The sequence below is a fragment of the Abramis brama genome, assembly GCF_963993115.1.
Source record: "Abramis brama genome assembly, chromosome: 1".
NCBI lineage: Eukaryota > Metazoa > Chordata > Actinopteri > Cypriniformes > Leuciscidae > Abramis > Abramis brama.
In genome coordinates this window covers 35913769-35929129 of record NC_139963.1, presented here as the reverse complement: position 1 = coordinate 35929129, position 15361 = coordinate 35913769, and the positions used below count along the sequence as shown (strand labels likewise).

Here is a 15361-nt window from a genome sequence, read left to right as displayed (position 1 = left end):
TGATTCATGTTTCTTCATGATAGTGACCTATTTGCTAAATTATGCTGTTTATCACTGTTATTGGCTTGGTCCACCATGAAATTGTTAGGGTTGTTCCATTGTTCTCTTTTTTCATGGAAAAACTGGGAATATCAGTTTTTTTTATCATTGATTCTTTCCAGGCCTGAAAAGGTCATTAAAATGACTGAAATCTGAACTTAAATCATGGAAAAGACATGCAAATTTGTAAAGTTTGGGGTCGGTAAGGTACTTATTTTATAAATAAATTAATTTACTTTTCAGCTAAATGTTTAAAATTTATCAAAAGTGACAGTTACACTGCAGCACATGTGACACTGAAGACTGGAGTAATGATGCTAAAAACTCAGCTTTGCCATTACAGGAATACTTTTAAAAAATATATTAAAATAGAAAAGTTATTTTATTATAATATTTCACCATATTACTGAATTTTTGATTTATAAATGCAGCCTTGGTGAGCATAAGAGACTTCCTTCAAAAACATACAAATTTTAATTACCACAAACATTTGAATGGTAATGTAGATCATCTTAATTTCTTAAGTGCAGTTGCTTTAAGATGTATATCAAAAACTGATTAGTTAGGGGTCAAGCACCAAAGGTTTTGTTAGTAGCTTGTAGCTTGACAAGATTCACAGTAGCTTCCCCAACACTGGTTACAACTACATCTGATGTTTTTTCTTTAGTCTTATCAGTGTTGGGCTGTGAGGAATGTATCAGGCAGTGCCAGGATGTTAGTGGATTTCAGCTGCTAGGCAGAACATGTCAAGAACTCTGAACTCACAGTTACTCTCTCAAAAGGCCTGAGAGGAAGTATACTTTGAGACTTTGAGTATACAAGTATAATATATTTCTGTGTAAAAATTATTATTTTCAACTTTCATTCCAACCCTCTGTCTGAAATGATCCGTTCTTAAAGGACGGCTTCTTTGAGGCTCATCAGTAAACAGCGATTAAGTGTTTTTAAAACACTATCCATATGAAACTCATTTACGGACAAGGCATTATGAAATCATTTACTTACAGTTTGTGATGCAGCTGCTGTCAGATTCAATACAGTTGGCTGCTTTATCTTTCAACAAATATTTATTTGCAAACTCTCCATTACACTGTGCCTCGTTTACAAAACAAAATGATCCGAACAAACATATAACAGGGATGTGATTTTTCCGGATTAATCCGGAATTCCGGATTTTCCGACCTGAAAATGTGACCTACGTGAATCATGCAGATCTGTAAAAAAAAAAAAAATGGGGGGGGGGGGGGGGGTAATCGCACAGCCGTCACCATGGTAACCTGGGACGGAACCACAATCGCCGCGAATCGCGGCCACACCGGGCGGCACGTCAACATGGTTACAGATGGCAGAGAGATGCAATCTTTCCCCGCCCAGCGAGTGCTTGAAGTGCGTCAGAAACAGAGCGCGCGCGCGATCAGTTGTTGGTAATTTGTTGTGTAGCGTGCGCGACGCCGCATCCAATGTAGACAGCATTGCTTTTTTTTGAGGGCGCTTAACACACAGGCTCGTAGAAACGGGCCTGGCAGCTCGCGCCAGTTCTAGACGCGGTGAAAGTTTCCTGATTGTGACGGATGGCCGAATTTACGTGACACATTATAAATGAGCATTATAGTCTGCGATAGATACAGTGCCAAAAAGAAGAGAAGAGGATAAAAGGGGATAAAGACAGAGGTAAAGTGATGTAGTGAATGAACAGTTTATCTAATTGCATAGGAGTAAGATACTATAATTTCATGGCAGTTATTTTTACCTTAAACTTAATGTTAGCAGTTGTTCTGAGTTCTCCAGACTGTGTGATTTTGTTACAATCATGTCAGTTTTAAGACGCATTTTTTATTATCACTTTTTTATTAATGTTTTACCCTACAGTTGTGCAGTTTTGGGGGGAATACAGTAGGCTACAGGCCAAAAGTTTGGAAACATTACTATTTTTAATGTTTTTGAAAGAAGTTTCTTCTGCTCATCAAGCCTGCATTTATTTGATCAAAAATACTGATTTTTTTTTTTTTTTAATATTGTGACATATTATTACAATTTAAAATAATTGGTTTTCAATTTATTATACTTTAAATTATAATTTATTTGTGTGAAGCAAAGCTGAATTTTCAGCATCATTACTCCAGTCTTCAGCATGTGACATCCGGTCTATCACATGATCCTTTAGAAATCATTCTAATATTCTGATTTATTATGAGTGTTGGAAACAGTTCTGCTGCCTAAAATATTTGATGAATAAAAGGTTAAAAAGAACTGCATTTATTCAAAATAAAAAAAATATTTTCTAATAATATAAATCTTCTTTACTATCACTTTTTATCAATTTAACACATCCTTGCTGAATAAAAGTATTGATTTATTTCAAAAAAAGAAAGAAAAAAATTACTGAACCCAAATTACTGACCAGTAGTGTATATTGTTACAAAATATTTCTATTTTTTTGTTTAAATTCTTCTTCTTTTTTATTTTTATTTTATTACTTTTTATTCATCAAAGTATCCTAAAAGTATCACAGGTTATTAAAAAATATTAAGCAGCAGAACTGTTTCCAACTTTGATAATGAATCATCATATTAGAATGATTTCTAAAGGACTGGAGTAATGATCCTGAAAATTCAGCTTTGCATCACAGAAATAAATGATAATTTAAAGTATAGGCTAATAAATGGAAAACCAATTATTTTAAATTGTAATAATATATCACAATATTGCATTTTTTTTGTTATGTTGTTATGTGTCATACTCATGACATAAGTTGGATATTGCACATTAAGCAGTTTAAGTTTGGTGTAAATTTTTTTAAAAATATATATTTGGGGGGGGGGGGGGGGGGGGGGGGTTGGGGTCTCAGTATATTTTCCTGCTTTTTTGTCCTTAGCCAATCACATGCCTGATATAATCCTTCAACGTGATCCGGGACGCCATTAAAATAATCCACTTGTTTCCAATACTGGAATTCTTCTTAAGTCTGTATAAAGATGCAAACAAGCTGTTTAAACTGGATGCGTCAAAGCAAACGTTCATTCACTCTTCCATTTGTCCTGTTGTCGACAGACTCAAGCACGTGGAGTATGTCAGAAATTGAACACGCATCTGTATACTGTATCCAGTGTAGACAGCATCAGTGATTATAATGGGTTCTATTTGCTTTTGATGCGACGAGACGCTCGCAACCATTGTAGGCAAATGTCAGCCAGTGGGCCAGTACGGTGCGATGATGTGTAACTATTTGTCGATGTCTTTGATCTGGAGGTAGGCATGTGCAAATGTATTTGCCCGTGTGATGTCACAGATCCTGCAACATCCTGCAAAATAAATGCTTTGTTTTTAATGAGTACGAGTTGAGTTGTAAGCTGTAGTATGAGTTGTAAGCTATAAAACTTGCTGGATGTTTTAATGGTACAAAGACCACATATATGTCAGAAGATCAAAGCAAATTTGATTTCTCATGTCATGTCCCCTTTAGCTTTTTTAAGCAGGATGCTTAGTCACCATAAAATCTGAATTCTTGTTTTTTTCACATTGTTACACACATTGTAACTCAACAGCAAGGAGCGCTAACTAGTCTGGGAATGTAGGGTGGAAAACCTCAAATGCTGCATTGTCTCTCGCTTTCCCCAACATTCTCTCTGTCTGCAGCTTTATCTTGAAATCCTCGAGCGCGCTCCAATCAGTGCATGGACAGCGCTCGCGTAGGCGATTGAAAACAGGTGATCGCTGTTAATCTATTAGGGAAGCAAGCACAGGGAAAGAAAGAGGTACATAGATTCCAGTAACACTCCTCACATGAATAACAACAAAAACAAAATGTTACTACGCTCTTGGATGTAACGATAGACATATGATAAAGTAGGGTTTTAGGCACAATAACCTGAAACATGCTTTGAGATCAATGTTATAACATTGACCATTTTAGGCATGATGATGGTGGTAGAAAAGACTTGAATAGCCCACCATCAGGCATATGCAACATGGTACTTTTGTGTTTCCTGTAGTATACCAGTTGTCCTCTTAGTGGCGCTCTTGTTCTATAATGGCAGTGCAGTTTTGTCGTTGTACACATCTGCTGCTGATTACACGCTCAACCCCGCCTCACTTCTTCAGCAGCTCACATCAGGACAGGAGAGGGGGGCAGGGGAAGCCAGTCGAACGCCCATAACTTTGGCCTTCCTCTCGGTACCACTGATAGATTAAGTGTGCCTAGGACCTCCTACCTCCTACACATCTTTCTCCTGGTGGTGTCACAGGACTGGAGAGGAAAATTGAGAACAGTTGTGTGGTATGATTTCACAATGTGACCCCCTTTCACTTCCTCTTTCTGGCTCTCAGTGTGGCATTCCTATCGAGATGGAGAACTGGGCTCTCTTGCACAGCAGTCCTTGACTTGGCCAGCATCATGAGAACTTTTCCAAAGCCATGCTTCTCTGGAACAAATTTGTTGGAGAGATAGTCTCTATAAAATGACACCTTCCTGATATGGTGTATTATAGTGAGCATATAGCAGGGAACTACACTAACCTTTTCCAAATGACGATTTTTGCGTCCGCGGAGGGTTTTTTCCAGACACACAATACAGAAATCTCTCATCTCAGGGGGACATGAGGGAGGGAAGCACGGTCATTCGAAAATACTACCGGGTTTCTACTGATCCAAAGCTTAATGCTAATCAGTGAAGTATCCCTTTAAGTCTTTATATTACAGTTCTTTTTGCCATTTTAAAAAGCTCTATTGATGCACCTATACTCTGAATATTGAGGGTCTTCCCGTCTGTGTCTGTGACGGTTATGTGCCTGCTCTAATCATTGTGTATGGAGATGTTTGCAGCTGTCCACCCACATATGTCCATAGTAGGAACAGTCGGATGTGAAAAACTCTGGAATCCCAGTGCCCCATTAATGACTTCAGTGCTCGTGTTTCAGCACACAAGTTTTTCCCTCCTGTCACTGTCACTTCTGATGTCCCATTTGTTTGTGATGTGGTGAGGAGACGTCGTCTCCTCTGCCCCTCTCTTTCGTCTCTTTTCCCTCGGTGAAGATGAAAGTTGTATAACTGACACACTTTTCCCTCTCCGCTACCTCTGTGGCTCCACCCCTCATAGTGAATCCAGGACACTCATTGGCTAGACCCAGATCCTTCAAATTTGAAATGTGGTACAGTTTATATTTGACCCAGATTTTCCTTTTTTTTTTCTTAGGTTTTCACATTTCAAAAAAATGCATTTTTCTCATTGTGATTGGTTAGTTGTGGCTTTCACATGCTGATCTAGCAACTTTCCCTTCTCTCTGGCTCAACAGACTGACTTTTGTTTGCACTTTATTTTCCATGTATCCATGTTCTCAGTTTTGCTTTGATAGATTGTAGCAGCTGCAGCATGTTTTCTATAATTCATGATTTTAGTAAATATTATCAAATATTTTTACTGTAACTTTCATATAATCCAACATGTTCAAAAGTTTGAGATTGCTAAAATTTGTTAATATCGTAAGTCTGTTATGCTCACCAAGACAGCATTAATTAATTGTTAAAAAATAAATAAACCATTGTGGGTTTTTTTGGAAACCATGATACATTTTTTTCAGGATTTTTTGATGAATAGGAAGTTCAAAAGAGCAGCATTTATTTGAAATGGCTATATAAATGTCTTGGCTCTCACTTTTGAGCAATTTAATGAGTCCTTGCTGAACACAAGTATTGATTTCTTTTTTTGTTTTTGTTTTTTAATCTTACTGACCCAAACTTTTGAACCGTAGCGTATATAGTATATATTCTGCTCTGGATTGCATTCCATCCAACAGATCCAGTTCAGACATGCTGCATACTAGTTGAGTTTATATGGAACTGTGTTTGTTCAGCCCTGCCTCATTGTACTTATCATGAGCCAAACCCTCAAATTATGAGCGTTTCATTAAAAACACTTTTTGTTCTAGTTTTATGATATGTTGCCGTGGCTTAGGGATGGTTATGTGTGTTAGCACACGCTGTGGGTGCGTCGCTGTGTCCCTGAGGCTCATCCAGGCCCGTGCTTCTCCAGAACAAGCAGCCCCCCAATCAGATGCTCAGCAAATCTCCTCTTCTGCCTTATAAGGCCTGCTGCTGCTGCATGCCTGTTCAGGAGAGAAGCACTGAGCTTATTCACAGAGTGCCTCAACAGATGTTGCAACAGTTCACACTCTGTAACTAGCTTATGCTGTTTTACTTTGGAGAACTAGTCGCGCATACACTGGAATAGGTCTTGTTAGCTGAATGATTATGACAAAAAATCACAATGTTATTTATTTGCTTTGATATTGCCATTTAAGATGATTAGAATTTACAACAAAATGCTTTTATTCTATATACTGTAATACATTTGTACATGCTATAATTGATGTTCCCATCTCATTATAAACACTAAATGCATAATTTCATGTGACAATTTGTGTCCCGAAATTGGACGCAAACTCAAAGACCTACAGCCAGCTGCGACAAGCCCCTTAAAGGGATATTTTTTTTACACCATTTTATTTTTCTGAAAAAAAACATACATGTACAGTACCACCTTTAAAGGTAGGGTAGGCAATTTCAGAGAGGCTAGCAATAGCAAGCTAGCTTTGAAAGCATTAGATCGCACCATCCCTTCAGACCGTCTGCAAAGCCACTTCTTCTTCAAAACATCAATGCACACAGCAGACGAGACGAGAGACGGCGTTATATAACCTCATGTCTCAAAGCACATGACAATAATAATGAACGTAAACCACTTACAGAGCTCGGACTTTTACCACCTGACTGCTGTAGATTAATTTCGTCATTGATAGTGGTAACATAGAAACGCATAAATCCGAGTCTGAGGACGTGAACATCTCCGGGTAGAACGTCAAGGGTTGCCATCTTGTAATTATGGTTATGACATGGTGTGAACGCAGCATAAGCTGCTAAACTGTAAAAGGCGGCTGCTATTTGTTTGCGGCGCTCAGTGACTTTCTCTGCAACTCTGCATTACGGAGCGCGCTGATGACGTGAGATGTCCGCGCATGCAGGGTGCGCGGAGGTATAGAAATACATACGTGGAGTGGCAGGAAGGACATTCTATAGGCCTTATGCACTAGAGAAACGAGGGCGCAGCCATCTTCAGAATATTGTCTTTGAACTTCCGGTTTTGCAGTCGCTCTGTATATTTCTATGGCATCGCTGTCCAGGAGTAATTCGCTTTTGAAGTGGATTTACTTAATGTAAAGTTAATGAAAGTTATCATGAGATGTCTTAACAAATGTCAGTAGACCAGGAAGATTTTAAAACGAGTTGTTCATTCATAAATATGCAAGATCGCTGTGAAAATACAGACCGGAAGACAAAAGACAACAGTCAAGCGCAGCGCTGAAAAGGGGCGGGGCTACATAAGGTCTATAGCAGTGGTTCCCAAACCTGTTCAAATGCAATGATACTATAGACCAGTGGTTCCCAAACCTGTCCTGGAGTACCCCCAACACTGCACGTTTTCTTTGTCTCCCTAATCAAACACACCTGATTCAACTCATCAGCTCATTAACCCATGTGATAATGAGCTGATGAGTTGAATCAGGTTTGTTTGATTAGGGAGACAAAGAAAACGTGCAGTGTTGGGGGTACTCCAGGACAGGTTTGGGAACCACTGGTCTATAGTATCATTGCATTTGAACTAAATGCAATGATTGTACGACCAAAGTTGTTAATGAACAGTCCTTCTACAGCATTTAATAATCTTTAGTTAATGTTCATTTTAACATTTACTAATACATTATTAAAATAGAAAGTTTTATTTATTTATAAATATATATACAGTGAGGAAAATAAGTATTTGAACACCCTGCTATTTTGCAAGTTCTCCCACTTGGAAATCATGGAGGGGTCTGAAATTGTCATCGTAGGTGCATGTCCACTGTGAGAGACATAATCTAAAAAAAAAAATCCAGAAATCACAATATATGATTTTTTAACTATTTATTTGTATGATACAGCTGCAAATAAGTATTTGAACACCTGTCTATCAGCTAGAATTCTGACCCTCAAAGACCTGTTAGTCTGCCTTTAAAATGTCCACCTCCACTCCATTTATTATCCTAAATTAGATGCACCTGTTTGAGGTCGTTAGCTGCATAAAGACACCTGTCCACCCCATGCAATCAGTAAGAATCCAACTACTAACATGGCCAAGACCAAAGAGCTGTCCAAAGACACTAGAGACAAAATTGTACACCTCCACAAGGCTGGAAAGGGCTACGGGGAAATTGCCAAGCAGCTTGGTGAAAAAAGGTCCACTGTTGGAGCAATCATTAGAAAATGGAAGAAGCTAAACATGACTGTCAATCTCCCTCGGACTGGGGCTCCATGCAAGATCTCACCTCGTGGGGTCTCAATGATCCTAAGAAAGGTGAGAAATCAGCCCAGAACTACACGGGAGGAGCTGGTCAATGACCTGAAAAGAGCTGGGACCACCGTTTCCAAGGTTACTGTTGGTAATACACTAAGACGTCATGGTTTGAAATCATGCATGGCACGGAAGGTTCCCCTGCTTAAACCAGCACATGTCAAGGCCCGTCTTAAGTTTGCCAATGACCATTTGGATGATCCAGAGGAGTCATGGGAGAAAGTCATGTGGTCAGATGAGACCAAAATAGAACTTTTTGGTCATAATTCCACTAAACGTGTTTGGAGGAAGAATGATGAGTACCATCCCAAGAACACCATCCCTACTGTGAAGCATGGGGGTGGTAGCATCATGTTTTGGGGGTGTTTTTCTGCACATGGGACAGGGCGACTGCACTGTATTAAGGAGAGGATGACCGGGGCCATGTATTACGAGATTTTGGGGAACAACCTCCTTCCCTCAGTTAGAGCATTGAAGATGGGTCGAGGCTGGGTCTTCCAACATGACAATGACCCGAAGCACACAGCCAGGATAACCAAGGAGTGGCTCTGTAAGAAGCATATCAAGGTTCTGGCGTGGCCTAGCCAGTCTCCAGACCTAAACCCAATAGAGAATCTTTGGAGGGAGCTCAAACTCCGTGTTTCTCAGCGACAGCCCAGAAACCTGACTGATCTAGAGAAGATCTGTGTGGAGGAGTGGGCCAAAATCCCTCCTGCAGTGTGTGCAAACCTGGTGAAAAACTACAGGAAACGTTTGACCTCTGTAATTGCAAACAAAGGCTACTGTACCAAATATTAACATTGATTTTCTCAGGTGTTCAAATACTGTGTACTGTGTATACTGTGTATCATACAAATAAATAGTTAAAAAATCATACATTGTGATTTCTGGATATTTTTTTTTTAGATTATGTCTCTCACAGTGGACATGCACCTACGATGACAATTTCAGACCCCTCCATGATTTCTAAGTGGGAGAACTTGCAAAATAGCAGGGTGTTCAAATACTTATTTTCCTCACTGTATATATTAGTTGATGCACTGTGAATTAGCATGAACAATGAACAACAGTATTTTTATTAACTAACATTAACAAAGATTAATAAATGTCACAAATGTATTGCTCATTGTTAGCTCATTTTAGTTAATACATTAACGAATGTTAAAGGTAGGGTAGGTAGGATTTTTATAAAAAACTTTTTTTCAAATTTGTTTAAACTGTCTTTATATACCAATACATAATTAAAATGTAAGTACTCTGAAAAAGAGAGTTTAAAAATCGAGTGACTGTAGACCTTTTAATCTGCAATAAACACAGCTCATTATTTCCATCCGGGACGAAACAATTGATTGGTTTGGCGTCTGTCACTCACTCTCGCAACCAAGGCTACCACCACTGTTGCTAGATCTGCCCATATGCGCGCGCACCCGTTTGATTTGAGGGGAGTGCAAGAGAGGCGCGGAACCTATGAAGAGTAAAATTATGGCAGAGAGAAAGAGCATTCAAAATTCAAAGCACCTGCATATGCAGTCAGCGAAGGCAAACAAGGCAAAAACTACTTCCTCGGACCCTGATTGCCCGCACTCTTGAACGACCTCCTCTGCTTCGCCCTCGACCCCGGACCTGTCCTTGAACCGACGATGCGATACTTGTCACCGGAGTGTAACGTTAGTCCTCATCAGAGTCAACAATGTTTTCATCATGTAAACTCTTACATGCAAAACACCGTATATGTTATGACTCTTACACGAAATTCACCTTCATCACAGTTTAACAGATGGTAATGGAAAAACGTGTATCAATGCAACCTGTTTTTAGCTTTGCCTTATGAATATAGCTCGTTACCGAATCAAACAAAATATATTTTAAACTTTACCAGTATCGATATGCTAGCTTGATAGTGAGTACTAAAAGCCATCTTATTTGTTTATATTTATAGTGATAAAGTTAGGTATTTTATTACATGTGATTCTGACATGATGTCACTGCATGCACTGCGCTCCTTCCTCTCCACTCATCTCAAGTAAATAAATTCGTCTTCCAGCTGAGCCTGAGCGTTTGGCGTCGCGCGTTCATGTGTTTTGGGGGCGTGGCTTTGGAAGGAGCTCAGAAGGGAGGGGGTGGAGTGAATGGAAATAATTAGCTGTGTTTACAACAGTCGTGAGAGGTCTACAGACACTCGATTTTTATACTCTCTTTTTCAGAGTACTTATATTTTAATTATGTATTGGTATATAAAGACAGTTTAAACAAATTTGGAATGTTTGTTTTTTTAGAAAAATCCTACCTACCCTACCTTTAACAAACGACACCTTATTGTAAAGTGTTACTCAAACATTTGATACAGCGTATCATAATATAACACACCCCTCTAAATATTCTTAATTGTAGAAGGATTTCAAAGGGATAGTTACCGCAAATTAAAATGCTGTCATCATCTTCTCACCTTCATGCTCTTCCAAAACTGCACTTACTTTCTTCTGTTGAACATAAAAGAACATAAAAAATACCATCTTTTGTGTTCTGCTGAAGAAAGTAAGTAAGGGATTTGTTGAACTCTGTGCTTGACTTGTAATCAATGAAATTGCCTAGACCAGAGAATAAATCTCTTATTTTCACCATGTTTATACCGTGTTGATTATAATGGAAGTGTTTTAGTTGTTACTCACTTGCTTAATAGAACAAGATGTTGTTACCGATAGGCTTATAGTCTGATTTAGATGGTTCTGATTGGTCAATGCATTCTTATGCATAACTGACATATTTGTGATTGGTCACAATACTCAGCCACAGCAAAGAAAGAAGAAAATTATATTTTGATGCCTTGTCAAGTAGACCTAAATAAAAAGGGCTTGTGGCTTCTCATCTGATGGGATGTGGAGTCCACCAGATGAATGGACTGTTTACACAAAAATATGTTCAGCCAAGATAAAACTAGCGTGACTACCTAGAACTGTGGTTTCGGGTTATAAGGTTTCAGCTTAAATGAGAGATATACACACAGCGATTAACAGGAAATGGAGGGTTATGCGTTTTGGTGAATCAGATTTATGTTACAAGAATGTGCGGCATAACCCCAATTGTCACCCTAGGCTTGTTTTTCTGAGATAAAGACTTGCCGTTAAAGCCGTTTAACAGCGCAGATGCTGTTTTTCCAGTTTGTTGTGGTACTTTGATCGCTGTGCTAGATGTCACCCATCTATCTTTATTACACAAAATAGACCCTTATACAGGCACAGACGAAAGCTACATGCATCCTGTGTGGGTAAAAGGTTCCTGTGGTTCATCTGCAACAGTATTGTATATCTTCAAAGTCACATTTTTTCCGCTCATTAGATATATCACCCTGTGCAGCGCTCAGTGTTGATTCATGGCACACACTAGCCAGCCTGCCTGATGTCTTTTCCTGCAAGAACCTTTTTTTTTTTTTTTTTCATTTCTGTAGAAATTTTTGATAAAAAGGGTTGGATGACAGCTTACATATCATGAAAGAATAATGTTAATGGGGCTATAAATGTCTTTTGGCTGCTCATAAACTCCATAAATTACACACTTGCTCTGAAGGAATCTGCAGTATTTGCCAACAGAGATAAGCCGTTGCATAACTGTGAATCTGAGGCTGACCCCACCCTGTGTCTGAGAGTGTGCGCCCTGTTGATCAGGAAGTGTCAGCCTGGCCTTGCAAGGTATACTTTGTACCAGGAAGCACTGTTTAAAGTGATGTCAGTGTGATGTCACCGCTGTATTTTTAGTCGCATATATAAACGAAGGTACCAGTGTGTTCGCACCTCTGACTGCGAGAGTCACCTCAACTGAAGAGTTGCAGTCACTTCCTGTTAACTTCTTTTCTGTGTATACATGCAATTCAGGGACAATCACATGAATCGATAGTTAAAGATAATTTAGGAGATTTAAAATATGATGCCTCTAACTTTTGTAAAAGTAAAACTTTGAAAATTACAGATTTTTTTTTAAATAAGGAAATAGTCACATTAGCTGATGAATGAATCGTAATCTCCAAATTGCATTTTTATTCTTTGAAGGGCCAGTTACAGTTAAAAACATAATTGTGGTCTCACATAGCCGTTTGTTATCAAGTCAGACTTAATTAGAATAATAAAGAATCATGGCTTAAAATGTGTTGTAAAGTTTTTAGAAAATAATCAGAATCAGAATGAGGTTTATTCGGAGTTTCACACAAAGGAATTTAATCAAATCATAATCAAATCTTGTTGGCGTCTAGAAACCCAATCTGCTAAAGCCATAAGTCTAACCATGTTCTATTTTAAATTTGAGAATGATATCTCAAACTCTGGGTTTTCTAAAACAATCTGTTAAATGTTGTTGACCCTCCCATGCTGTGCTGTTGTGCTCCACTAGGGGGCAGTGCAATACTGTAGTACTATATGTCTTCATGCGTCACACTTCATGGCTATTGTCTGGCCTGATGTCTGCATCGTTCACCATTTCCATTGTAGTTTCTGATACAGCTTTTTCACAACAATACTGTTGAATGATGATTTATGTTTTTTTGGGGGGGGGGGGGGTTACAACATGCAGCCTGAGGCTAGATTTCATTACTGTATTTCCGAGGAAGCCACTTTGCTAGTGTAGCTCCTCATATAGATATATTTCCCACTTAAGATGACACCCAGAGGACAGGAGCAATTGTTCTGATGTTTTCTGCATCACTCTAAGCTGTCATTTATCATCTGTCACTGTCATTAATATTCAGCTTTATCTTTAATTATTTATGCTAATGGCATTTGTTACCAGGCAACACTGGGTTATGGGATTAGAGTTGACTCTCTGTGGATAGTGGCCACATGTGCCTCTTCTCCATCAGTGGATCTCTTTCTCTGGTTGGTACAGACTGAGGAGGAAGGGGCTGGATCCAGTAAAGCAGCTGCACGAAACAAACTAATATTTTTCCCGAAACGTCAGCTAGTATTTATCTCAAAAAGGCATGCAACTCTGCTATTTTGGAATTTTTATACTTTGCTGCAGTCCATACTGGGTTGTCAAATGTGATGGACCATAGCAATTTCAGATGTGTCCACTGCCTCCTAATGTTTTGTAATAGCCATGTCTGTGCCTGTGAAATGCGTAGGCGTTTACATGGTCTTCACGCTCTGAATGTTTAGCTGCATGTTGCACTCAGTTGTCCTTTCCAGTCAGTTGAAAGGCAAAGCATTGAGGGCAGGCATGGCTAAAGTGGAACAGATGAAAATGTTGTTCCTAGGCAACCAGACAGCCGACAAATGAATCACATCCAAAGTGGAGGGCAGGGATCTGTGCACCCTCAGTCTGCGGCAGCTGCTTTCTGTCAAGTTAACAACGAGCTCTGATTCAAAATTTAGATTACTTTATTTTAATTAACAGTTCTATGGCTTTTAAATGTACACAGTCATATTCCAGGCCCAGGATACTCCTTTATTTGTATTGTTTGCTAAGGCAAGCTATTGCACATACTTACGATTAGGGATGTGTACAAACCTCTAACCTTAAATGTTACACTTATACATGTGACTAATCCTTTACTGTTTGATATGTTGAGATGTGGGTTTCTAAGCCATCAGACCTACCGTTTTCACCTGGTGTGCAGTCAAAATGGCCGAAAATCCCATAGACTTGCATTGAAAGAGGAATGTGTGCCATATCAAGGGACCCAAATGTCAAAGGCCCTGTACACCTGCTATTAAGATGCGTTTTGGTCAGAAGGGTCATGCCCACAATACTAGCAGATTATGCAGGACTAGGAAGCAATATGCACCTCTGAAACAATGCAAGGAACACTGGCTCCTTCCGTATGCACAAACAGAGGTGACCGAGCAACAGAGACTTTGCCCTTTTTTTCCCCACTGGATGAATGAAGTGTAGTCCAGGTGTTTCTCTTTCCACTCTGCATTTCGATTGTGATCAATAACACAGATGCTTGTTTGTGTTCCCTTCCTCAGGAGAGTTGCAGGAAGTGCCATGTGGTGTGGAAGGAGCATGCGGGAAAGACCTGCGAGCAGGTGATGGAGAGGGACGAGATCCGGCTACGGGTGGCCTTGTAAGTGCCGACTGAAAACTCTTGGCATAGAGCAAGCTTGTTAATAATGCATCCACGCACTATTGAGGGCACTCGGTAGTGTAGTGAACCACCTGGGAGATCATTAGCATTAGCCTGATGCTGAGTCAGCCGTCGTTTCCCCAGGCCTTTCTCATGGCACACTAAAACACTCGCTGTATTTCCCCTGAGTGTTATGTTTGCAAATACACATCATCCAGAGCTGCCCCTATGCACAGCAGGCATTCATGAGGAAGTGTACTGGAGCGCGAGTGTCTGTGTAAACTGAGGCAGCCTATCACTGTTGGTCAGTCTCTAAACTGGACAGGATGTGATCGCCTGCTTTCCTTCCTGTCATTGGATAGGTCATACACATGGATCAAACAAAGACTGTGTATCCTGTTTACCCCGACCCTTTTCTTTTGCCTACATTTATAGAGGCAGATAAAAAATAAAAAAAACTAACTGAGAGAATGAATTACATATGGTGTCACAATGGCCAGCTGTTTTCACATCGATACGATTCAGTGAGAGAACCTCTTATTGGTAAGTTTCAATACCAGTATGCTTGCTGTCTATATGTAGCTAGTGAACAGCAGCTTTCTACTTAGGCAGCATCCCTAACTGAAATGAAACGCATTAAGCTCATTTGTAATGCTCCTCATAGGCAGCAATACAAACAGAGCTATTCATGTGAAGCACAAAATAGTTTGATGTTTGCATGTTGCTAAGCTAATGATGCTTTGCAAAATACATGAATCATTTATGAGACCAACGCTTTCCCGCCATTGATTTTTTCTTTTTTTTTTTAAATCTGGTGGGGAAAGAATTAAGAGTAAATTTTCAATGTAACACTTTTTTATTTTGAATGGAAAAACTTGTACATT

At 39.4% G+C, this 15361-nt stretch overlaps 1 protein-coding gene across 1 annotated transcript in view; it reads left to right on the top strand.

Moving 5' to 3' along the window:
• Window positions 1-15361, top strand: part of rnf216 (ring finger protein 216) — a 30083-nt gene that overhangs the window by 10070 nt on the left and 4652 nt on the right. The window contains exon 14 of the mRNA XM_084086546.1: window positions 14380-14477. Coding sequence (XP_083942672.1) covers window positions 14380-14477 — 98 coding nt within the window. The remainder of the gene's footprint in view (window positions 1-14379; window positions 14478-15361) is intronic.